The following is a 25147-nucleotide window of genomic DNA, read 5'->3' as shown; positions in this document are numbered from 1 at the left end:
GGCTCTCTTTTCCCCTCTGTACCATCCTGCAAAAGAACAAAATAAAATTGTTATTATGAAGAATAAATTTATTTCATCCACAACTAATGTGTAAGAGGTTCGTGCAAAATATTTTATATGTGCTATTTTTTGTACTATTGGAAATTAAAAAATAAATGAATTAAAATATATTTAAATTTTTAAAAGCCTAAAATTTGTATAATACAAAATCTTACTATTCAAGCAAGCAAACATTGTCCGTCTTACCTTCTAGTTTTTCTGCAGTGCTCACAGGTAAAATGAGGTGCTATGGTTTGTCTTGATACCCGACAGGCATGCCGAAATATGCCTTGTAAGCTTCACACATTTTAGCAGATGCTGTAATAGAGTACTTTTTCACTCATGTTTTGATAAATTGGCCACATACATAGCAAAATGCGTCTGGAGAATGCTTGCAGCTTCTTGATGCCATCTCTGATAAAATCAGATAGGTCTACGTGTTCACTTACGCAGCTAGAACTAAACTGAAGTGATGAATTGTGAGCCCTAGTATATATATATATTACTATGGAAGGTTCTAGAAAATTCTAAAAGTTTTTTTGAAAATTCTCGTAAGTTCTACAACATTCTTGAAAATTCTTGTAAGTTCGAGAAAATTTTCTATTAGCTACTCAGCACTGAATCTATCTGGAATGTTCTGCAAAATGTGTAAATTTGAAAATTTCATTACCCATGTCACAAAAGCAGAGTTTGAAGACAAAAATTGATCTTTTCCATTTACTTTAGGCATAAGCAATTGGTAAATAACACTTTCTGCTCAGGAACAAGAAAAACTAAAAATTTTGTTACATAATTACCGAATAATACATTAATCCACATATTAAACCTCGACGATTAAAATTGTACTTTGGTGATAAAAGTTGATAGTGACCTTCTAAACGTTTGGGTAGTTATTACATCTCTTTCGTTTTCAATGAAAGGTGTAAAAATAAACTAATTAAGTGTGCTTACAAAACCTTCATTAAAACTAAAAAAGGACTCGTTTCTTGGGCAACTCGACAGATTAAATCTTCGTTTTTTACAAGATTCTACTTCCCTACCATTTTGTTGTCTAGATATCATGGGAATCTCCAAAACAGAACATTTAGCTGTTGAACTTAGTAGATTACGAGCAATGTGTTCAATTAATTTGTGAATCGCCAAATAGATTGTTTACCTGCTGGAACATAATATTACACAATGGACTGTCTATGCTAAGCTTACTACAGCGATCAAAAAACCTGAAAGATGGCGGTTTATGCCCTATGGTTTGTCACTGAGTCACTAAGGGGGAAAAGTCAGAATAATGAAATAGGTATATTATTTACGCTTTATTTTTTTTAATGACGAAACAAATGTTATTTATTATTTAAAGCCATTATTGTGTAATTTCTGATATACACTTAAAACTTATAGCACAAAAGTGATTGCATTTGACGTAACAACTTATTCAAGTATAAAACTATTATGTAAATTATTTTATTATATGTCTAAACTAAAACATGAAATGTACCCCAATGTCTCAGTGGAGAGTCCGTAGGCTTATAACGGAAAAACTGGGTTTCGATACCCAGTTGTCAACAGTACAAATAGCCCATTGTGTAACTTTGAGTTTAACAACAAACAAACGTAGAAATAATTCATTTAAAATCTGGTGACTTGTTATTTTTAGTATAATTGTACTTGTGTATAAAACAAAGGTTGCTGAGTTACACATATTAGTAATCAGTTAAATTTGAGTTAGTTCAGTGTTAGAAATGATACTCGGTATCTAGAAGTAAGAGTTATCGCGTCCATTCTGCTATTCTGTTAGTTAGCATGTTTGTTTATCGAAATAAGTTAGGTTATACATACTACTATTAGTATTGGAATTCTTGATGTCGATATTTTTGGAGTTATGCCTAGATTAGTTTTGTTGTTTATGTTGAAACGTTGTGTGTAAAATTAGGCCTACAAGTGAAAGTAGCCATAGTAAACAATTGAAATACGTTAATTGGTTATTGTTACATGGACTACTTAGCATTATTTTTACCAAATAATCCCAAAGAGATATAAAACGTTATAGAAATAAAGATTGAATGATCTCCTTAATTTTATAAGAAGCACGAAAAATTACATTTTACTCCAAATTTGATATATGTATATTACTGGAAGATTAACAACTGAAGAAAATATTTCTCTTTTTCTGCTGAAGTTTCAAAGAAAAAAAAAAGTGCTATAATAGATTTAGTTACTTATATTGTCCATATTATAACACACACATATCTCCAGATGGCTTTAACTTGAAGAGTTGTAGGTTTGTCTGTGAGAATGACAAAAGATGTTAAGCCATCTCTTTCTACCAAATCCAGTCATAGTAGTAAGTTTTAGTTTCGTTTTATGACTAGAACAACGTACTTGAGATTACTGATACCTTTAATGTTTTACCATTACAAGGAAGAATCCTTAATTTGCAGGTATATACATATAATGTAATACCAGTTTAAATACAGGTTTTATCACGATGACAATAATTAATACATATAAAACATTAACATTTAAGCAAACAGAAGGTTACAAACACCCCAATTTGGTAATACAAATGATATCCTTATTATATACTGCGTATGTTTGGAGACCTAAAATACTATCGTTCCTAATAGATTCTGTTAACGATCTCTATTGAGCAATGAAAGCTGTTATTTTGTTAATCCATATATTTCAACACCTTATAAATATTAATTGTAAATTACATTTTCCTGATAATTTACACTTTGTGATTCAATCCCTGAACTTTATAGATTTGTTTTTCAAAGTCTTCATTTCACAGTAGATTTATTCTGGGTATTTCACTGCATGAGTTTTGTAAGTTGAGTGTTCCCAATAAGTTTGATAAGTTTGCCAGCTTTGCCATTAATTACATAGAGAAAATCTAATCAAGCTTGAAATTATAAAAAAATAAAAATTAAGCTCACTATTGAACACGTGCTTTAATTTTAAACTTTAATGAAAATAGATTAAATACCTTTTATAGCAATGTATGGATACTTCATTTCCAGCACTTTCTCATTTCACAACGTGCAAATTAGCGCATAAGCAGATAAATTAATAGATCTATCGTTCTGTTGCACTCAGTTCTTTTGTCCATAAATTTTCAAATCATGTGAGAAATAAACAGTAGACAAAAAGAAAATTAGTTGTAATATTTTGAAATATTTAAAATTTCCAACTTCATTAAGACGAGTTATAAATTGCATTTATATTTCCTTTCAAATGTAACCCGAGGGTCGCGGCTTCACATCCCCGTCACACCAAACATGCTCGCCCTTTCAGCCGTGGGAGCGTTAAAATGTGACGATCAATCCCACAATTCTTTGGTAAAAGAGTAGCTCAACAGTTGGCGGTGGGTGGTGATGACTAGTCATTACACAACTAAATTAGGAACGGCTAGTGCAGTTAGAACTCGTGTAGCTTTGTACGAAATTCAAAACAAACCGAACCAAACCTTTCAAATGAGGCAGCATCAGTAGTTCTATAATTAAAATATTTTCTTCGTAATTACTACTTTTAAAGCGATAAAAGTGCGAAAGGTATACTTTCAAAGGTTTCAGTTGAAATTTATATAAGTTTATGTAGATTTACACATAATTAATAATCAATATAATGCATTGCTTCTCTGTCATTAGTGGACTACTGTTTTTGTCTTACTGAAGCATATCTACGTTATTTTGTAAAAATTGAACATTAGTGACAGAAAACACTAAAATAAACTTCTAATCACCAATAAGAAATTCGCTTCTAATGTTTACAGCATCCACTAGTCGTTATAATATTTATTGTTTAAATAGCGAATTTCCAATTAAGTTATTCCTTTGAGCAAGTGCTATTAACATTTACAAAAAACAACACTGAAGTATATTTTGTAGTTTAAGTTAATTGTGTTATTTATAATTCTAATGGCATTAAAAGTTGTTTGGACAAAATGAAGTTACACGTTTAGTGGATGGTGTGAGTTTTTCTATACTGACTTTATATAAACTAAAACTGATCAGATAAAACTAATTGAACATTTGTACATGCATTTCGTTGGAATGCATTGGTATTAAATATAATGAACATCTGACATTGTTGATAAATATCAGTTGAGTTGATGTTAACGATAACTCAGGTGTGTGTTTCCTTATAGCAAAGTCACATCGGACTATCTGCTGCGCCCACCGAGGGAAATCGAACCCCTGATGTGATTGTTGTAAATCCGTAGACTTACCGCTGGACTAGCGGGGGCCAAAGATAACTCCAAAAAATGTTAACATTATATTTATAAATTTGTATCTCTGAAGAAATGATTTGCATTAAAATTGAAGTTCCCACTTATATTTGCACATGCGCATTCTGTAAGTTCTTTGGAAATATATTTTTATATTAATTAATTATCTAAATATATTAATCAGGAACATTGTTGCTAAATGGAATTTTTTTTTCTAATACACAAGCAACACAAACCACGTAGATAAACCGTCTTGTGAATCTAATAAGTCGGAGAAAATGTGTAATTCTTATTGTGCAGTGTTGAACAATAAGATGTTTAGAATTCTGGTTATTAACGAAAACTCCTATTTTGAGATGATAATTTATTAGTTGGCAAAAGTGGTCATTGGATTTTTTTACATACTGTTGAAGTATTGTTAACGAATACGAATCATTATATTTTAGTTACACTTTCACAGTTTACGATACTTTTCTGCTTGCATTGAGATGTCCTGGCAACAACAACAAAATCCATTCTTCAATCAATGATTTTTCCTCGTTACGGACAAGCCCAGCATGGCTAGGTGGTTGGTTAGGGCGCTCGACTCGCAACCTCAAAGTCCGAGCTCCCGTAACACAAAAAATTTTTTCTCGCACTTTCAGTCATGGGGGCGTTATATTGTGACGCTCAATCCCACTTTCGTTGGTAAAAGAGTAGCTAAAGAATTGGCGATGTGTGGTGATGACTAGCTTGTTTTCCCTCTAGTTTTATACTGCTAAATTAGGGACGGCTAACACAGATAGCCCTCGTGTAGTTTTGCACGTAATTCTAAACAAACAAACAGTCCTTATGGACACCTTTCTCTTTGCCTTGAGAGTATCTGGTATAAAAACAAAACCTTCAAGCAGGACTCCTTTCAATTTCCACCACTTTTCTGTTTGTTTTAGAAGACTAACAACAACAACCAAATCATTCATTCGAGTGTGTGTATGTCTTCGTATAGCAAAACCACATTGAGCTATCTGCTGTGTTTACTATGAGGAACCTAATCCCTGATTTTAGCGTTGTAAATCCCAAGGTTTACCGCTGTCCCAGCAGGGGATTAATCATTCAGAAACGATTCCTTTCCTTATAATGTCAAAGAACAACTGCATAATGTTGGCGAAATTGCTACATTTATTTTGTTCTTATAGTAATGATTTAGAAAAAATTATTAAATTCAAGTTACATTTGAGATCATAATTGTTTTATCACTTTTCTTTTCTAAAATGATCTATCGCATACTTTTTTACTTACCTTTGATATGAAAACTGTAACGGATTGCAATAAAAAATTACCTGCAGTTAAATGAAAGTATTTACAATTTATAAACCTTACTAAACTTATTTACTGAACAAGAGGCCCGGCATGGCCTAGCGCGTAAGGCGTGCGACTCGTAATCCGAGGGTCGCGGGTTCGCGCCCGCGTCGCGCTAAACATGCTCGCCCTCCCAGCCGTGGGGTGTATAATGTGACGGTCAATCCCACTAATCGTTGGTAAAAGAGTAGCCCAAGAGTTGGCGGTGGGTGGTGATGACTAGCTGCCTTCCCTCTAGTCTTACACTGCTAAATTAGGGACGGCTAGCACAGATAGCCCTCGAGTAGCTTTGTGCGAAATTTCCAAACAAACAAACAAAATACTGAACAAGAGCTCTCAGAAAAAATTTAAATCCTTTTCAGATAGTTTTTCTGGCTTTCGACATCCTTAGGTACAGGTCAGATATCCATTCTGTAGATTTGTACTAAATAAGAAACAAATATAAATAATACAAATGCTCTTTTCTTGCTGAAAGTTGTAACTGTCTAATTTTAAACGACATTTGAAAATTACTAGCAGCTTTATTGTGATGTTTAATCATATTTGCTAGCTAAAAAGGTTTTACGTACGTAATCTCAAACTTTTATAAAGACTAGCCGATTACCCGTGGAACCAGTGCATTAGATCCGCGTGTGACGTGTCATGACGTCATATGTGCACCCTGAGAATGGAAAAAAAAAAAAAAATGAAGTTCTCCGTGACAGGAAGCGGGAGAAAAACGATAAAATTGTGATCCTTATTGCAAACCTTCATGCACACCGGATAAAAATTTCGCGAAGTTGGGAGTTGCACATTGCGTAACTAAAACGTTTTTCCAGTGTCATACATATAAGGAAGAGTTTCATTATTGTATGATGATGTTTAGAACCTTTCATTATGATATTACCTACAGCAAGATTTTTATACTTGTTCTCATTTTTGGATATTGACCACATTCGTTTTACAGTCATTGTTTCTTCGTTTCCCAAACGTAGATTTTTAATAACACTGTTCTACAAAAATAAATAAATAAAATAAAAACTGCATGCTCTATGCCATTGTGGGCTACGTCGCAACGAATTTTACTTTTTACTTGAAAAGTTTTTTTACATGCACAAATAAAAACGCGTTTTTATGTGTGTGTACTCTTAAGGAGCTGCGACATCAACTAAACGTTAGACGAAAATAAATTCTGTTTTATCAGAAATGCATGATTTTTTCTTTTGACTGTTTCTTGAATAATTCTGTGTTCTTGGTTTCACTCCTATTTTTTCAAGGTATTTATCACACAAAAGTTTACTGTGTTACATTTCCTCAAGAAAATTAAATATTGACTCTTAGAAGTGAAACGTATTACAACCATATTACAAACCTTAAACAATACCAGATTTTACATTTCAAACTTCTGTTCAATCACATATCATTTGTGTTAATATAATAACATTTTTATTTCTCGCTCGTGATGTAGGCCTAAACTGACATTTTTAAACTCAAACTTGACATTCAGAACGTCTAACCAAGATAACTTTAATATTTTCGATTTTTGAAATAGTTGTTTGATTTTCAGAAGGTTTTATAAATTTTACTTGTCTGTGGTAAGCAAAAAAAAAGTTTCAATTTACTTGTCAATTCCTAGAAATTTGATTATTTTATTGTTACAGTTTAAATGTACAGGAAAGTTAGGACTTATTTCAAACAGAAATATTATGATTTTTATCAAAATATTGACTTTGTAAATTGAGAATTCTGTTGTTAAATAACTTTTTTCGTAACTCTAATATAAAGCTTAAGCTAACTCATTAAAAGTTAGTTTATTTATAGGCTCAAACTTGTACTGTTATAATTTATAGGTCTATTTCATATTGATTATTAGTTCTAGCGTTGAGATTAGTTTAACTTTAGGGATTAGACCTAACGTTAGATTGCAGTTTTAATCTTAGGGCCTCCCTTACTTTAAAGGAATTAAACACTGAAATTGGTAGAACTATGTGCATTTATGAAAGTTACTGAATTCACGTCTGATTCAGTAATAATACTAATAAATGTTTATTTAAGCTTATGCTAATTTCAGTTATTCAACATCTTCAGAATAAAACTGTTTTCAAAGTTCAACTGCATAAACTTGGTTAGTTATTTTTACTCATTTATTCTCCAACGTTAGGCCTATATATTTGTAAAACTAGAACTCGAGATTTATCGAAGAAAAAAGAAACAGGAAATATTCTAAACATATTTTATTGTCCATATTACTACTGCCATTACCCGTAATCTTAAACCAAATTCACAGCGAAGTTTTTCTGTTAGGCGGAGCGTTATTTTTCAAAACGTTTTGAACATTAATAACATTCGTATATCATTTACCATTTGTTTATTATTGTAAGCCTTAGCCTAATACTAATAGCTTAGAAGTAATGAGCTTAACCAAGGTAATTTTACATTTGACACTCTTTTAAAAATTTATTCCTTTGTAATCGTATAATATCGTGGTCTTCCATGTTTATCTTGGAAAATGAATATAGTAGTTAATATATGTTCTATCTCAGTCCTTAAAAGATAAGAGAGCATTGAACTACTTACTACCTTAAAAATTACTACGTTTTGTTGGTGTTAAAAAGACAAAATAAATAAAATTACTTACATATGTGATCATTAATGTCTTGTAAAAATTTGCGACAGTAATTATCAATTCATAACTTGTGATATCAAAGTTATAATGTTATTTCTCGAAGTATAATTATTATTACGATAATTTATGGTAAATTTCACCTTATTAGGTTTTCTTCAATTTAAAAAAACGCATAAAATGGTTAGACCTATCTTCTGTAACAAGTGGTGTTAAGCAGGGGCGTAGATCCTGGAGGGGGGTTGAGGGTATACATCTCCCCCTTCATTTTAGGTGGGGGTATGGTGCATACAATCATCCCCCCTACAGTTTGGTCTGTTGAATTGTTTTATTGCATCACAGGCTTACAATTGTGTGTTTGTTCTTGTGATTCTCGTGTTCTTACGAATCGAATTACGTAATTAGGCCTAGATATAGGCTTTTTCAGTACCCGAAATGTACATCTTTAATATAGGCGTGCTTCTAAGCTTTTCGATCTGAGAGATAGTTCGTAAGTATCAGTCAGTAGGCTTAAGTATACATGCAAGTATCGTGGCAACAAGATTACTCTGTGACTGCATGTTTACAGCTTTCAGGTTCATGTAATCAGTGTGTGTGTTTGTGTGTGTGTTTTTTCATATAGCAAAGCCACAAAGGGCTATCTGCTCAGCCCACCGAGGGGAACCGAACCTCATGTAATCAGAGATTACCAATTTGCAAATTAAACAGTCCACATAAATGGTTGCAAAAATCATCTCCAGCATCGGGTGTAAAAAAATTTACGCCCCTGGTGTTAATAATTTAGGTTCAATTGATATTGTATACTTAAAGACATCAAGATTTTACGTTAAAAGTATATTTCTTGAAATCGGAACTAATTTATTTTTAGTTCTGGTTCTGAAATTATTGGTTCAATGTGTTTTGTTTTGGAATTTCGCACAAAGCTACTCGAGGGGTATTTGTGCTAGCCGTCCCTAATTTAGCAGTGTAAGACTAGAGGGAAGGCAGCTAGTCATCACCACTCACCGCCAACTCTTGGGCTACTCTTTTACCAACGAATAGTGGGATTGACCGTAACATTATAACGCACCTACGGCTGGGAGGGCGAGCATGTTTGGCGCGACTCCGCGACCCTCAGATTACTAAGCACACGCCTTAACGCGCTAGGCCATGCCGTGCAGGTTCAATGTGAAAGTATTTTCTTAACAACCTAGTGGCTCAGTGGTACGTATGCAGACTTATTAGGTTAGAAACAGCACGGACATACTTGTGTGTAGCTTTGTGCTTAACAACAAAAAATTTATTTGAGGGATTAAGTTGATTAGATTTAAGCTCTGTGTGAAACACTTTCAAAATCGTTTGATTACTTTATCTGTTTATTCACTGGTTGGAGTTACTCTGGTTTCATTGGCTTTTTATGTATTTGCATTAAGATATAATGCGTTAGCTGGTTAAAAAATAAGTTTATTTAAAAAGGAAAACACACATAAACTTATATCTATATATTCTTACTTGGCTTCAGAAAAAAAATATGGAAAATTTATACTCCCAAATCTTGTAAGTGTCCTTCCACTTATATTCGCCCCCAAGTGGCGCAGCGGTATGTCTCTGGACTCACACCGCTAAAACTCGGATTTCGATACCCGTGGTGGGCAGAACACAGATAGCCCATTGTGTAGCTTTGTGCTTAATTTCAAACAAGCAAATCATTTATATCCACATGTATTTAAGAAAAGGGAAAGAAAGTTATTTGTTTGTTGTCGATTCTAGCTTTCTGTTCTTCTAAGTCCTCTCAAAGGTTAATAGGCCATAAAAGAATGTGACATGATGAGGAACAAGCCAATGAAAGCTAAATCTAGGGTGGCAGAAGGTGATACAATTAGTTATAATCTGAAAAGGAAACGACAAAGCGTGTCATAAGTTCGTAACCCATTGTGTCACCTTTTGCTACCCTTTATTTACCTTTTTTCAGTTTGTGTCACGCCATTTTATTTTCTTTACAGTTTCTAACTAGTTGTTCCAGAACAATAGGAAGCTAGAACAGTCAGCCCTCTATGGGCGCCAATTGTAAATTTGATATTTAAACTACAACTGTAATGTATATATATTGCATACTTTCTAGTCCTGTTGTTATTGTTTCCAGAAAAAAATATATAAATTGACTTGTTAGTTTATAAGTCCTACTACTATTTGTAAATTGACAAGTTGGCTAGGAAATATACTTATTAACAGTATTGTCCATACAGAGTAAAGAGGAAGGCTGCAAGAAGGATCAGACACCTATTCCTACTTGATGCACGTTCACTCGTATAAAATATATCAGTATGCTGTATGACCACCCTTGTCATACCTGTGTTCACACTTGAGCACCACCTAGGTTCTGATATTTGTTGAGAATATAATGTTTTATTGAAACACTTCATGGTGCATAAGAAATAGTGCATGTTGATTAAAATCTCCACAAAATTTGTTAAAACGTTTTATTACATTTGATGTGGCTCATGACATTACTTTAGTTTTGTTCCATCTTAGAAATGCAAGATAATATTTTGATGAAGTTCAGCTGGTGTTGCACTAATGAACTATGCAGTTATAAAATTACTACACGTGTTTATCATTTTAAGTAAGAAATAGCCTGTTTATTGGAGAACAACCAATCATCTAATCACTCTAACAAGGCCATTATACCCTTTTAACTTCATTTGTATGATGTGTTGCAGTGCGAATTCGTATGTCAATATACTTCATTAGTAATGTAGGTAATTGTATGTAAATTGTAAAACTTTTACTTTGCCTTGGTAACCATAATGCAAGTCATCCTGGTGTATATAAAATAGTGTCATAATGTACTGGTATTTAATACATATATTGTAGTAACGTAACTTTTTTGTTTTATCCAGTGTAACGATAATAAATCACTTTATCTCCTCCTTTCTAGTTTCTGCAAACTGGACCACTTGTATACCGTTGTAAATTACTCTAAGCCTACGTTGCAAATGACATTAACTGACGTAAAGCAAGTGAACTTGCTTGTACGAAGTAGCTACAGCAGCTAATATATTGATTGGTTCACTCCCTATCATGAAATCTCTCTCAACATTTCACAATTATCTCGTATTTATAATCTAGTTTCAAATGTACTAAACATATAGGTCATGTTCTTATAACTTTCTAGGTGTTCTATGCCCTCTAACTAACAAATTACATCATTAAAATTGTAGCTTACCGTAGTATATTGCTATTTTTGAACGGAACTTTTGTGATTAATACCCAGGAATATATCACTACCACGAAAACATAGTCACCTGTTTCTCTTTTTTTTAGGATGTAAATTTTATGAGACTCCTTGATTTTACAGATAAAAAGGGTAGAGTTGTGGATTTTCAAATAAACTTATTTCCCGTAAAAGTAAGTTAGATTGGCCTGCCATATAACGGGAGGCTGAGTAAGATAAATTTAAAAAGTAATACTGATATCTGCTAAAACCAACTAAGTCTGTGCTAAAAAATAAATCACTGGACGTAAAGTTTTATATATATAGTGAAACAATCATTATTCAAACATAACCACAGTGTGTGTTTGTATTGCATTAAATGATATTTTCAGCTTAAATAACTTGTTTCTGGGCAATTATCAGATACAGTGCCTTGCAAAAGTATTCATATCTTATCAATAATGCCACATTTTAATGAAATACAAATGATGTAAATATTTTTAACTAATTTATTTTTATTTAAAACTCTAATGATCCAACTTAACACTTATGTTTAAAGTAGGTTGAATGTCAGCAAAACCTGCAAAAAATTATATATATATATGAACTAAAGTTTGCTTATCGCATAAGTATTCATCCCTTAAATCAGCACTTGGTGGAAGCACGTTTAGCAGCAGTTACTGCTGTGAGTCTTTCTGGATAGGTTTCTACCAGCGTTGTACAATAGAATGATGTAATTTTTCCCCTTTTTCCTGGAATATTTTTCCAATTCTGACAAATTTATTGGGGATTGTTCATGAAATGCAAACTTCAAGTTCTGTCATAAATTTTCTATTGGATTCGAGTCAGGACTTTGACTTGGCTGCTCCAGATCACAGACTTTTTTCTTTTAAAACCATCACAGTGTGGTTTTGGCCTCGTACTTCGGGTCATTGTTCATCTGAAATGATAATTTTCGACCCAGTTTTAGATTCTTAGCTGGCTTAAGCAGATTTTCTGCTAAGATTCCGCTGTGCTTTGTGACCCATTTGTCCTTTCAATCCTTACAAGCTTCCCAGCCCCTACTGGTAAGAAACATCTCTATAACATGATGCTACCATCCTCATGCTTAACAGTTAGAATAATGTTCACTGGTCGATGTGCTGTGTTGGGCTTGCATCAGACATGACTCTCTGAATTTTGAGCAAAACGCTCAATTTTTGTCTCGTCTGACTACAAAACCTTCTGCCAGGTGTCTGTAATATCATTTACATGCTTTGTTGCAAATTCTACACGAGATTTGAATGATTATTTTTCTTGCCACTAACCTATACAGTCCAACTTTGTGTAGGGACTGGCACACACAGAAATTTGCAGACCTTTCAAAGTCACTGTTGGCTTCACAGTGGCACCTCTAGCCAGTTTCCTGCTTGCCCGGCTGCTTAGTTTGGAAGAGTGGCCTGATCTGGGTTGGAACCGGATGGTACGAAGCATATTCCACTTCTTAATGATTGACTTCACTGTATTCAAACAGACAGTCAGCGACTTTGAAACTTTATTATAACCTTCTGATCTATGCTTCTCTATCACTTTATCTCTGACTTGTTTGGAAAGTTCCTTCGTTTTCATGGTTAGTTTGTCATATTAGCTACACAAGGGTTATCTGCGCTAGCTCTTCCTATCTCAGCAGTGTAAAACTAGAGGGAAGGCAGCTAGTTATCACCACCCACCGCCAACTCTCGTGCTACTCTTTTACCAACGAATAGTTGAATTGACCGTCACATTATAACGCCCCCACGGCTGAAAGGGTGTGACGGATATTCGAACCCATGACCCTCGGACTACGAGTCGAGTGCTTTAACCACCTGGCCGTGCCGGGCCTTATATTAAATGTTATCAAGTTTTATTATATATATTTTACTACGCATTTTGTTTGTTTAACTAACTGCTGTGAATTTCTTTACTTTTGTCACATTTCATGGAGGGGGTGAATACTTTTGCAAGGCACTATGGGTCTGCTTTACAACAGGGATTTCAGGAAGAATAAGTGCATAGTAAATTTGAATATAACTAAATGACTGAGATTTAAGCTTCGAGAATAAACAGACTGGCCACATGATGAAAAGTGAAGAACAATCTTTATCGAAAACAAAGCAGAAACATGTGCACAGTTAACTTCCTGTTGGTACAGTGGAATGTTTGTGGACTTACGATGCTATAAAGTGGGTTCGATACTCGTGGTGAGCACAGCACAGATAGCCCATTGTGTGGCTTTTTGCTTCAAACAAGCAAGCATGCTTTCTATCCTTAAGAAGTATTTCCATTGAAGTATTGCATTTATAACCTTCCAAGACTGACTTGAACTAGTGGTATTCGGAAAAATAGGTAACCGTGGTAACTAAAATACGTAACTGGTTCGGGTTAACATGTGATTGGTCATTCTGGAAAGAACATTTTCTGTCATTGGCCTGTTTCTCAACAATATGTGAATGTTGCAGCAGTATTTCTATGGGCAAACTGTATATTATCTGTGAGAGTGGTTGTTTTTGAATTTCGCGCAAAGCGACATTAAGGTTATCTGCCTTACATGCCCCTAATTAAGCAATGTAAGACTAGAGGAACGGCAGCTAGTCACTACTACCCACTGCCAAATCTTGGGCTACTATTTTACAAACGGTCTGGTTGATTGGAGTGCAGATAAAGAGAAACGGATTTTTAATTGGTTTGTGAAACTGTACATTTTATATTATACTGGTAATCAAGGTAACATCTAGAAAAGTCATACTTTTATTGTAACTCAAAAGATTGAAGGTGAATTGGATATTGTAAGGTACATTGGAATTACCAAAGTCTAGAAATTAGATTAAAATAATCAAGACCATGGATCCATAGTCCAAATACATCAGCTAAAGTCAGAGGTCGGGACCAATGTTAATGTCTTGGGACCACTTGTGAAGCGCTGTCTTTTGAAAAACGTGTATAAATATTATGATATAAATAAGTTACTCTATTACCCATCGAGACACAACTTGGAGTTATATAGTAGTTTGTTGTCAAGACGAAAATATTCATTATAAAGGATAAAACATAAGATTTCTCTGCCAGTGTTTTCTGCCGCTTCGTAAATCACCTAATTGTTTTTGTGGTTATATTTTAATTCACACGCCACGTCGATGTTACCTCATTTCATTTAATATAAGAAGTACTGTTGTATTCGTTCTTATGTGAAATCCATTCTTTATTCGAGATAGCTAGCTTTTTGTATCTTTCAAGTACGCTGCTACATACTTTATAAACGGCGCCAAAACTGTGTTCATAAGCCAAGACAGATGTGCGATGGTATTGTCTTATACCGAAAGTATAGGTATTAATGGATATCCTTTTCGATTTCTGTTCTTTGGGTAAACCGTATTATTCTGAAATGGTTACTGGAGGATTGAAGTTCACCTGGATGTTTCTTAGAAAGGGTATGTATTTTCGTAATTCCTTGTGATTTCGTCTCAATTTTTTTCCTTTTTGAGATCACTTTTAAGAAATGAAAAGTCTTCTCGTCTTTCAGTATTTTTTGTTTGTAATTCAACACAAACTTACACAAAGGGGTTTTAGGTTGTCAGATATTTTTGATTCGTAACTTTCTTTGCACGTAATCACAAAACGTGTGTTTATCATTTTTGTGATTTTATTGTTATCGTCTTTAAGTTTATTTAAACGCTAAATTAGGACTGAACTAAATTTTTATATTTTTGTAAAATGTTTCTGGTCTTATTTCTTCCTATTTTTACTTTTTATTTTAATATATTTTTCTTTCCTTTTTTGTTGGAGGTTGTCGTTTGTTTTTTATTGAAATATTTGGAAGCTGCATCATTTAATGCATCTGAGATTGTAGAAAATGTTGTAATGGAATTAGTATATTATCGGTTTCAGTGTGGACTAGTGGAGTTAGGGTCAGTTATATTCCGCTGTATACAACTGTTGTATTCACTGTTTTTCCTAATAAAGGAATATGTATTTTTTGCTCTGTTTTCATATAAATGATTCCATCGAATAGCAGGTGATTAAGGCACTCGACTTATAATCCGAGGATCGCGGGTTAGAATCCCCGTCACACCAAACGTGCTCGCCCTTTCAGCCGTGGGGGCGTTATACTATGATGGTCAATCTCACTATTCGTTGGTTAAAGAGTAGCCCAAGAGTTGGAGATGGGTAGTAATGATTAGCTGGCTTCCCTCTAGTCTAACACTGCTAAATTAGGGACGGCTGTCGCAGATAGCCCTTGTGTAGCTTTGCACGAATTTCAAACCAAACCCTTACGGTTTGGCAAGTATAACAGTGTTTCAACCATACTTTTATCTGTAAAATGGGAATGGCGTGCTCAGTGACTTCGCGTTTTTGACTCGTAGAGGGACAGTTGCTATTTTGAGGTTTGTTCACCACATGCTGTTCTATGCTCGAGCAAAATAATTTACTCTAATTGTTTTTTGAGTCCATCTACCCAGCAGCATGTTGTGTCCCAGTTAGGTAATTAACCTGTGATAGACAGGGGGAATGTCTAAAAATTTCGCATCCACTTGTGCCTGTATAAAAGCCGAAATTCGGTACCTTTTTTAAGTGCTGTCACGCTGTAGAATACATTTGACCTTGATGTCTGCCATAGCCGTTCCCAACAACGCGTTTCATTCAGTACATAGCACTTGGGCAATGGGTATGGTGAACACTGTGTGATTGAAATGCTGTTAAGGACCGTAAAGATAGCTTTCATCTATATTAATAAGAAATTATGAAATATGAACATGAAACTCGCTTCCTCGTATTCTGCAGACTACTGTTTACAGCCTTTATTAGCTTTAGACACATTGAGAATGTTTTCTTTTCTGTAATCTCAGTCCGCTTATACATATTTGAAAGTATAAAACAACTGCAAAATATATACAGTAAGGCAAAAGTGTAACAGTTCTAGCATCGTGTGTCGTTACGTGCCAAATGAAATGAAAAGCAAAAAGATATCCTTGATCCGAGTACACGTAGTCCGGTTGATAAACATCTTTCCTTAAGTGTTAACACGTCAGCCCACATACATTATGTAAATTGGCTTTGTAGTGTAAAGTAAACATAAGGAGTAAAAGGTAAAATTTATCTAGTCATTTAGAATGTTTAAATAGAGTATTAATAAATGTGAGAGTCGCTCTATAAGTTATCATTCACAAAAGACGAAGTTTGTATGACGTAAATTCGCTATCTCACCTCATCTAGGTATTTGAATGTGTGATACGGTTATAAGTGTTTTCATTTGATCTTTGTGACTAAAATAGATATACGAGCCACGAGTTAATATACATTGTGTCAGTGTCACCAAAACAAAGAGGTCTCCAGAGAGTTTCCATATGTTACACATAATGCGACAACCTTTCAGAAATTTCGGGCTTTAGGGGGATCACCATTCTCAAACCCTTTATTTCTTATCACTTACTTTTCTTTAAAAAACGTATTATTTGTTTTTGTTTATTTTACAGTAATATTGAAATTATGTATGCGTGTATTATGTATGAATAGAGATTTTTTATTATTCTTTTTTGTCACCTATAGGTTGTCAGTACATTTTGTTTATACAGATACTTTGAGTCTTATAATATTAAGAAACAGAAATGTGAGATTTTTAAGTTTCAAAATTTATTTCTTATACATATAATAAAACTACAAAGTTCCGATTAATATAAGTATATATTTACTTTAGTGGTTTTCTTTTTAATTTCATGGTGTTTCATTTTGCAATTGGTAATTCTTATTTTTTGTTTCCAAGATAACGTGTCTTTGAAGTAAATTCAATCTGTTTTCATGTTTTATAGGCTTAATATAAAGACTAGTTTTTATAGCCACAAAATGGTAACCAGTAACTTAAAGCAAGCTTTACGGAGAATGTTTGAAAGGGGAATTCTGATTTGTGAGAACCAAAATCCTACACATATTGTACGAAGCGAATTCAGCGTGCTAATATTATGGGGGTTGGGGGGCATCCGACTATTTCAATCCAACGTTAATGCTTCATCAGAACTACATCGCTAAATTAGGGGAGATCAACTGAATCCCATGTGTTAAATTTCTGCTACGTAATTTACTACATCAGTATTTATTTTTTTTAGGAGAAGTCCAAACGTTAAGGTACGAGTCCAAAACTGAGATATTACATACCACAGACAACAGCATCGTTCCGTCACCGTCATATCATACTTCACCTACCACTGACTTTATACCTTCTTCGTCTTCAACTAAAGCACATCTTCTGCAGGAAGATCGTAAAGTAGCTGAAAGATCTGATGAAGATTATACAGATCTGGTGACCAGCAAATATAATGAAGAAGTGAACATCGAAAGACATTCTACAAACGAACAAAACCAGATAGACATTAGGAATTTAAATTATTTGTCGTCAGACATTGAAGAAGATTTAAATTTGTCAAAAGTACTTTCATCATCAATTATGCCCTTGAAAAAATCCAAAAAGAAAGAGTCAGTTGACAAAGGACAGGCTTTCAATTGTAAGTAGACTAATATTAGGTATAGTATTTTATATTGTTAATACACGTTTTTTTTGTGTTTTTTCACAGACAGTATGCAAGTGTCTTCGAAAGTATTTCCGTTTTTATATTCGCTTGTGATGATTAAAATAATTGAATCTAACGTTAGAGAGTTAATTTAGATCGCCAATTTAGGGGTTTCGTTTCTGCTTAAGACACAAAAAAAATAGATGCAGATACAATAAACAGGCTTTTATGTACCACTGATTAGCCAGTAGGAATAGGGACAATGCTGTATTTTTACCCATGATAGCTTCATTGCTTTAGCGTTGTAAGCCTGTAGGCTTACTAATGATCCAATGGGGGACAGATGTTTCATATTGCAACGTTGTTTTTTTTAACCTTTTTTTTCGAAAATTTTAATCTGAGTGTGCGTGTGTGTGTTTTCTTATAGTAAAGCCACATTGGACTATCTGCTGAGTCCACCAAGGGGAATCGAACCGTCTGGTTTTAGCGTTGTAAATCCGTAGACATACCGCTGTACTATAGAAGGGCACTTTAATCTGAAAGCATCATTTTATAAGTATTTAATAGGAGTGTAATTTGATTGAGAAAAGTTTGTGGTCATTGAGATATAGTAGGTTTTAAAACTACATGTCCTGTATGATCAGTAATTAGTTGTTAATATACTGTTAGTGTAATTATCTGTATATATATATGTATACACACATACATAAATATCTTTATATTGTGTTCTGATTGCTTTTAGGTTTAATTAACTTTAGGTCTGTTTCTCTTTGACATCTTTGGAAACACAGTGATTACACTGTTACTGTTTTCCACCACATCCATATGAACTCTAGATGGTAAAGTGTATAAAGCAGTACACAATGCCTAAGGAAATAGTCTTCAACGTTTAATTGCTTAAAATTAATGGTTCAAATCAGTATTGTTGAGCGAGAAAGAGTGCTTATTTGGTAAAAGAAGGATAAAAACCCGTTTTATTTCGTCAGTTTAAAATTCTACATTTACACAGTACCACGAGCTAACAAAAGGCCTAACTTCACAAATAACACCAAATAGTCAGTTATTTTCTCATATCTACAATACTTTTTGTACCTGTATATTAGACAAACCGATTGACAAACTTTCTAAGTTAGAAATCACTCAACCATAGTACCAGATTCATAGTAAGAAATTAACAGTAAAAAATGGCCTCCCTATAAATTCGAGAATTCATTGATGCGTTATAAGAGTGAGAGTTATATCCCACTGTTCTGTCAGACGAGAGTGGCCAAAGATTCGGTGGCGAGTTCTCTTAAGTAGCTGTGTTCCCTCTAGTATATCAGTAAAATAAGACAGCAGGCTTAAGTAGCTTATACGAATATCTGGAAAACAAGAAACATTTTTCTAATTTTGCCTGAATAGTATTTTATATCGTTTAAAATGCTACCTAAACTTTCAATAAATCTCTTGTCAGTCAGCCACGCACTCTGCTCATGACGCAAAGAAATTCCATATAAAGAAAAACAACAACGTTTAATTTCCAACAAATTATGGCCTACAACTAAATTTAGTCTGCCATTATATACAGTTAAAATGTTGATTAAAAATGTATGTAAGAATTTAATATCTCAAATATATATCTTATTTATATAAATGCATATATAAATATTGGTAACCATATACGTCAGAAAAATACATTACCCAAACAAAACACAGGTGGAATATCTTTCAAATGTTATATATTTTTAGAATAGTTTTTTTTTAAATCGGTAATGATATATAATACTTATTCGTATCCAAAATTTACAACATAGGGACTCGTACAATAATGAAAGCTGATTAAAATAAGGGAAATCAATGGAAGCTCATGTAACGGATTTAACATTATACGTTTATTTTAATACCTACGTTTGTTGTAGTTTAGTTTTTTTATGTGTGTAACGTATATTGTTGGATGTGTATTGCACAAGTCCTACCTGTTCTCTAAATTTGTTGAAGATTCTTGAGAATATGAATCAACAATATTTGTTTTACAAAAATGCTAGCGCGTTTGAACATTGTTGAATGTTTTAAAATCTCGCGTGATTTGTTGAAAAGCGTCTTTTCGAAAGACAGAACATTATTACTGGACAGCCACAGTCAGTGTGTTATAGGCCTAGCCTAGGAAACTATTATTTGTAAATTGAAAAACTACAGAATTTGGTTAGGAACGTTTATAAATTTCGAACATTAGAAACTGTTCAACTTCAGTGAGTTACTTCGGACGTTATTATTTCTACGAGAACATTAAATATCTTCGTCGGGAAAAGTCAGCTTTTAAGGCTTGAGATCAAACAAGAATAGAACTAGCTCGCATTTCCGCAAGTAAACTACACCTATGTATCAACATAAGTAATTTACGCCTCGTGGACCTGGATTGTTGATTAAAAATTAAATTCCAGACCAGATATCAGACTCATTATTGTGTGTAAGTTTGTAAAACTCTTGTATATAAACCTTCATTTATAGTAACTGTTGGTAATAACCGTTATTATAATTTGTATTATTATTGTTTATATATTAATATATATTTATGTTAAGAAAGAAAAATGTTTGTATTAATATTGTTGGCAAAAACATAAATTTGATACATATTAACATTTAATTAACTTCTAAATTAAAATTAACATTTCCGGTTATTCGAAATCGTAATACGTGACGTATATAACATAATAAATTGGAAGCTTGTCCGAGATAAATTATGATAGGTAACAGTTATAATTCAGTGAGCTTAAATCGAGAATGAAGCTAAGCTGGAAATTCAAACTACGTAGGCTCCAAGCTGAAACATTTTTTTCATCACTTATTTAGCCCCCCCAAAAAAAAAAGAATGTATAGTGTCACTTCTAATATTATAATGAAATTTCAGGAAAATATTATTTTATTTTCATATTTAATACCAAATGATAGTCTTAAAAGTTAAACACGTATGTGAAAGATTTAGCTATAATGAGGTATTGCTTTATCAAAACTCTTTAGATAAGCACTGGGTAAAAACCACTGGGAATAATCCCTTACTTCAATCGTAAAGGTGCTAGGTAACTTACAAAAATCACAAACAACAAGGTTTGATGAAATAGAATGTGTTAGGGATTGAGTTTCTTTGTGTTAATGCGAATAGTAATGCATGTTAGACAATGTGTACAAACAGTTATCAAATATATAGATTCAATCTAAGTTTAATGGTATTTGTTTTTAATCTCTCTTGGCTTTATCTATAAGTAAACAAACAGAGAACATGTTTTTATAATTAATTTTTGGAGTTCTATCTGATTTCCTACCATGTGCATATTTGTTCATTCATAGGACAAGTTAGGAATCTTTCAAAGTAGCATTTAAAAATTTCTTTCAGGAAACCTTATAAATTTTACGAATTTTTCTGTTTAATTGATGAACATGTTTTGTTCGTTGTTGAGCGCAGCTTTACGTTGGGGTATTTGTGCTATGCCTACTGTAGATATGTTTGCTTTTTAATTTCGCGCAAAGCAGTGTAAGACGAGAGAGAAGACAGCTAGTTATCACAACCCGCTGCCAACTCTTGGGCTACTCTTTTACCAACGAATAGTGGGATTGACCGTCACATTATAACGCCCCCACGGCTGGGAGGGCAAGCATGTTTGGTGCGACCGGGATTCGAACCCGCGACCCTCGGATTAGGAGTCGAACGCCTTAACACGCTTGGTCATGCCGGGCCCTGTAGATATGAAAACCTCTTTTTTATTTCTGTTCTTCGTTGGGAACAGTTAGCCTACGGACTTATAATGCTGAAATCCGGAGCTCGATTATCCGTGGTAAACACAGTAGATAGTCCAATGTGGCTTTGCTCTAAAATAACAAAACCAAAATTTTTTTTTCGCATTATAAGCTATGAAAGTCACGAATGAGCCATCAGGGGGCATTTATGTTGATACGTTAGTACAACTAAAAAGTTACGACCGTAAACAAGCATTATATCACTAAGAAAATCACTATTAAAATAATAATAACAGTAACGATAGGGGGGCATGTGATATCTTACACGATACATTAGGCTCCAACTACATGTTCCAACATTTGCCGAAAATATATCGTCCATTTTTTTCACGTTCGTGAAATTATCAAACACTTCGTAACTACAATGAACAATACCTGTTACGAACAAAGACAATTTTTGCTCGCTTATATATAAAAAATCCAATTATTTTGTTTTTAGTGCATTTTAATAACCAAATGTCTCAGTTACTTACAGGCGTAAAACATAACGTAAAATACAAAGTGTCTACAAATCCACAAGTAAGTGCATTTATTTTGTTTTAAAATATTATAAAGAATATACACTTGAGTGTATGTGTATATATAGAGGTGTGTTTGCGGACTCATACTGAGAGAAACCGGGTTTTGATACCCGTGGTGGCACAGATGGCCCATTATGTAGCTTTGTACTTAATTCCAAACAATCAGTCAACAAATTTATCGCTGATGAATTATTTTGGACGACTTAGTGAAAATAATACCAAGTCAACAAGCAATGGATTAATGATGGGAAAAACGACGTCTAATAATAAGCAGTATTAGTACCTTGAAAATATAGTTTATGATATAGTAAATTAGTTTTTGCTACAAAAGAAATTTTTATGTCAGTAATTACGTGTATCAACTTAAATATTTTCTAGATTTAAAAATGGTGTAATAATTGATTACACCGAACAGCCTTTGTCTGAAAAGTCTGGCTTACATATTAGCTCTTCCATTTAGAATTACCTCACCCTGTCTTTTGCTTACCCTTTCAAAATTTTTCATTGCACAAAGTATAGTGTATAATAGCACAACGACGTTGTCATCATGTGACGATCAGCTTGGATTTTAAGTTTAGTTTTTGTTTGCAAAGTATTTAACTCACATGTAATTTTTAAAAGGACATTACACTATATACAATTTACATAGGCTTTCTCGAATTTTTAAGTCTAAAATACGCATGCGCAGTTCATTCAAAAGTAGATGATTATCATTTTGTGGACATGCATTCAGATGTTTCTGCATAATCAGCTAAGTTTGCCATTATTACAACCTTCCATTTACCTTACTTTGTAGTAGTTTAGCTCCGATTGGTTTTATAGACGGCTATAAACTTTCAGCTACTTTTTCTTTACTACGGTTTTCTATCTCTTAAAACTGCGCCATACACTGAACACTCATAACTGTTCTATACTTTGTACACTATTATAGTACTACTGCTAAACTTTACTGTTTACTATACGTGTAGTTTTATTAAATAAAGTTATGTCTACATGTGTTTGTCTGACCGCTTAAACTTTTTTGTAAATACACCAGAACTTATCGATCCAACCCGTACTTGCTGCAAGGTAGCGTAACGTATAAGCCATGCGTGAAAACGATAGAAAAAGGAAACTTTAGTGTAGGGCATGAACACTACAACAAGTGTTTTGCGAGTCGTGGTTAGTAAAATTGGAATTTTTAATTTTATTGCTATTTTCATTGTTTTACTTGTATGGTTCCATAATAAAGAAAGACAAACGTAATTCTTAAGTATCATGATAAAATGAATACACACATACTTAACATAAACGTATTTATTTCATATGTACAACCATCACTGCAATAAGAAAAACACCTTAGGGTGACACCATGTAAATACTTATTCTCGAGAAAACTCTTGGTGTCAATATTAGAATACTTACAAGTGACTTAGGGTGACGATAAAATGTTGTTTATGAGTCAGATTTTTTATTATAATAGAACTCGGTGCTTCGTTGTTATTGTTTTTTAGGGTTGTGATAACACTTGTACACCGCGGCTAATTTTCACCTAAGGAGGTTATTTTTCGAACATAGTCTGTTGTACAGCTTTGCACGATCAAGAAAAAAGAAAGAGTATTGTGTAATAATCACTATTGAAATAATTGTTCGAGTTAGTAACGTAAAACCAATAAAAACAAAAGACAGCTCACTTATATTCTATTCACAACAGACCGAAATTAGTTGTTGCTCGGCGCAGTATGGCTAAATATCGAGGATTAGAGTGGTGGCAGACATGCTAACTGAAAGCGTGCGGTGTTGAATACAAAACATGCCGCATGTAATTGAATATTGTATACAATAAGAGTAGACTTGAACGTATTAAAAATGATTTTTAAATTATATTATAGCTCAAAAAATTCTTGTTTGTTTTTAAGCACAAAGCTACACTATGGGCTTTTTGCGCTCTGTCCAGCTTGGGTATGGAAACCTAACAAAAAGTTTATTTGTTATAGCGCAAAGCGCAATGCTACATTACAGGCTAGCTACGTTAGGTTCACCACGAGGAATCGACTCCTGGATTTTAATTTTATAGTTTTGCAAACTTACCGCTGACCCTTTTGATTTATTTAAATACTTGATTGCATAACTATAGCTATGAAAGTAATGGCTTACTTTAAAATTGTCTGAAAAAAATTAAATATAAATATAAATTTTTGTCAGTGTTTTATTGCTACTGGCCCTGGAGTATGACTCGCAATCTTAAGATCGCGGGTTTAAATCCTCGTCCCATCAAATATGCTCGTCCTTTCAGCCGTGGAGGCGTTATAAAGTTACGGTCAATCCTACTAAAAGAGAAGCCCAAGAGTAATCAGTGGGTGGCGATAACTACATCCCTTCTCTCTGGTCTTTTACCGCTTAAACAGCTTTGCGCGAAGCTCGAACCAGTTGTTATTTTAATGATGGGTGACCTCTATAGGCACAATTATTTTCTGTCACTTTTTTTTTAATAGCACTATGAATCTTCAAAAACGTAACTATCAGATAAAGCAGATCAAGGAAATGATGACAAACAGCTGATACCAACTCACAAGAGGGTGATGATAAATTCTAAACTAATGTCAGAAGGAGTTTTACGAAACTACCTAATTATTTTATTAATGCAATATTTTTTACTGATCTACTGCATACATCTGTTATAGTTACTTTACAATTATGAACAACCGGTCAATTAAGTATGGTAGAACTTAAAGTCCTCTTATGAATTCAAATAGAATATTTTTTAAACGTGACCCATATTTTATGTAAGCATTATGTGCATCTATTTTTTTGTGGGGGAACCGCAAATTTTAACTTCACACTGCCTCTCTTTCACATTGTTTCCATTGGACAAAAACAAGAAGCATATAAAATATACATCTGGATCTGTTTACCAAGCTTACGTAAATGTACTATGTTACTGTGACATAAAAATGTGTT

General features: G+C 33.5%; 1 protein-coding gene across 4 annotated transcripts in view; it reads left to right on the top strand.

Moving 5' to 3' along the window:
* The window catches only part of LOC143257072 (cAMP-dependent protein kinase catalytic subunit 1-like), an 88400-nt gene that overhangs the window by 24584 nt on the left and 38669 nt on the right, over positions 1 to 25147 (top strand). For all 4 annotated transcript variants that reach the window (XM_076515227.1, XM_076515229.1, XM_076515230.1 and 1 more), the window contains one exon: positions 17514 to 17909. In XM_076515227.1, the coding sequence (XP_076371342.1) occupies positions 17514 to 17909 (396 nt within the window). The remainder of the gene's footprint in view (positions 1 to 17513; positions 17910 to 25147) is intronic.

The sequence above is a fragment of the Tachypleus tridentatus genome, chromosome 7, assembly GCF_004210375.1.
Source record: "Tachypleus tridentatus isolate NWPU-2018 chromosome 7, ASM421037v1, whole genome shotgun sequence".
NCBI classification, from domain to species: Eukaryota; Metazoa; Arthropoda; class Merostomata; order Xiphosura; family Limulidae; genus Tachypleus; species Tachypleus tridentatus.
This window is presented reverse-complemented; position numbering and strand designations above follow the sequence as displayed.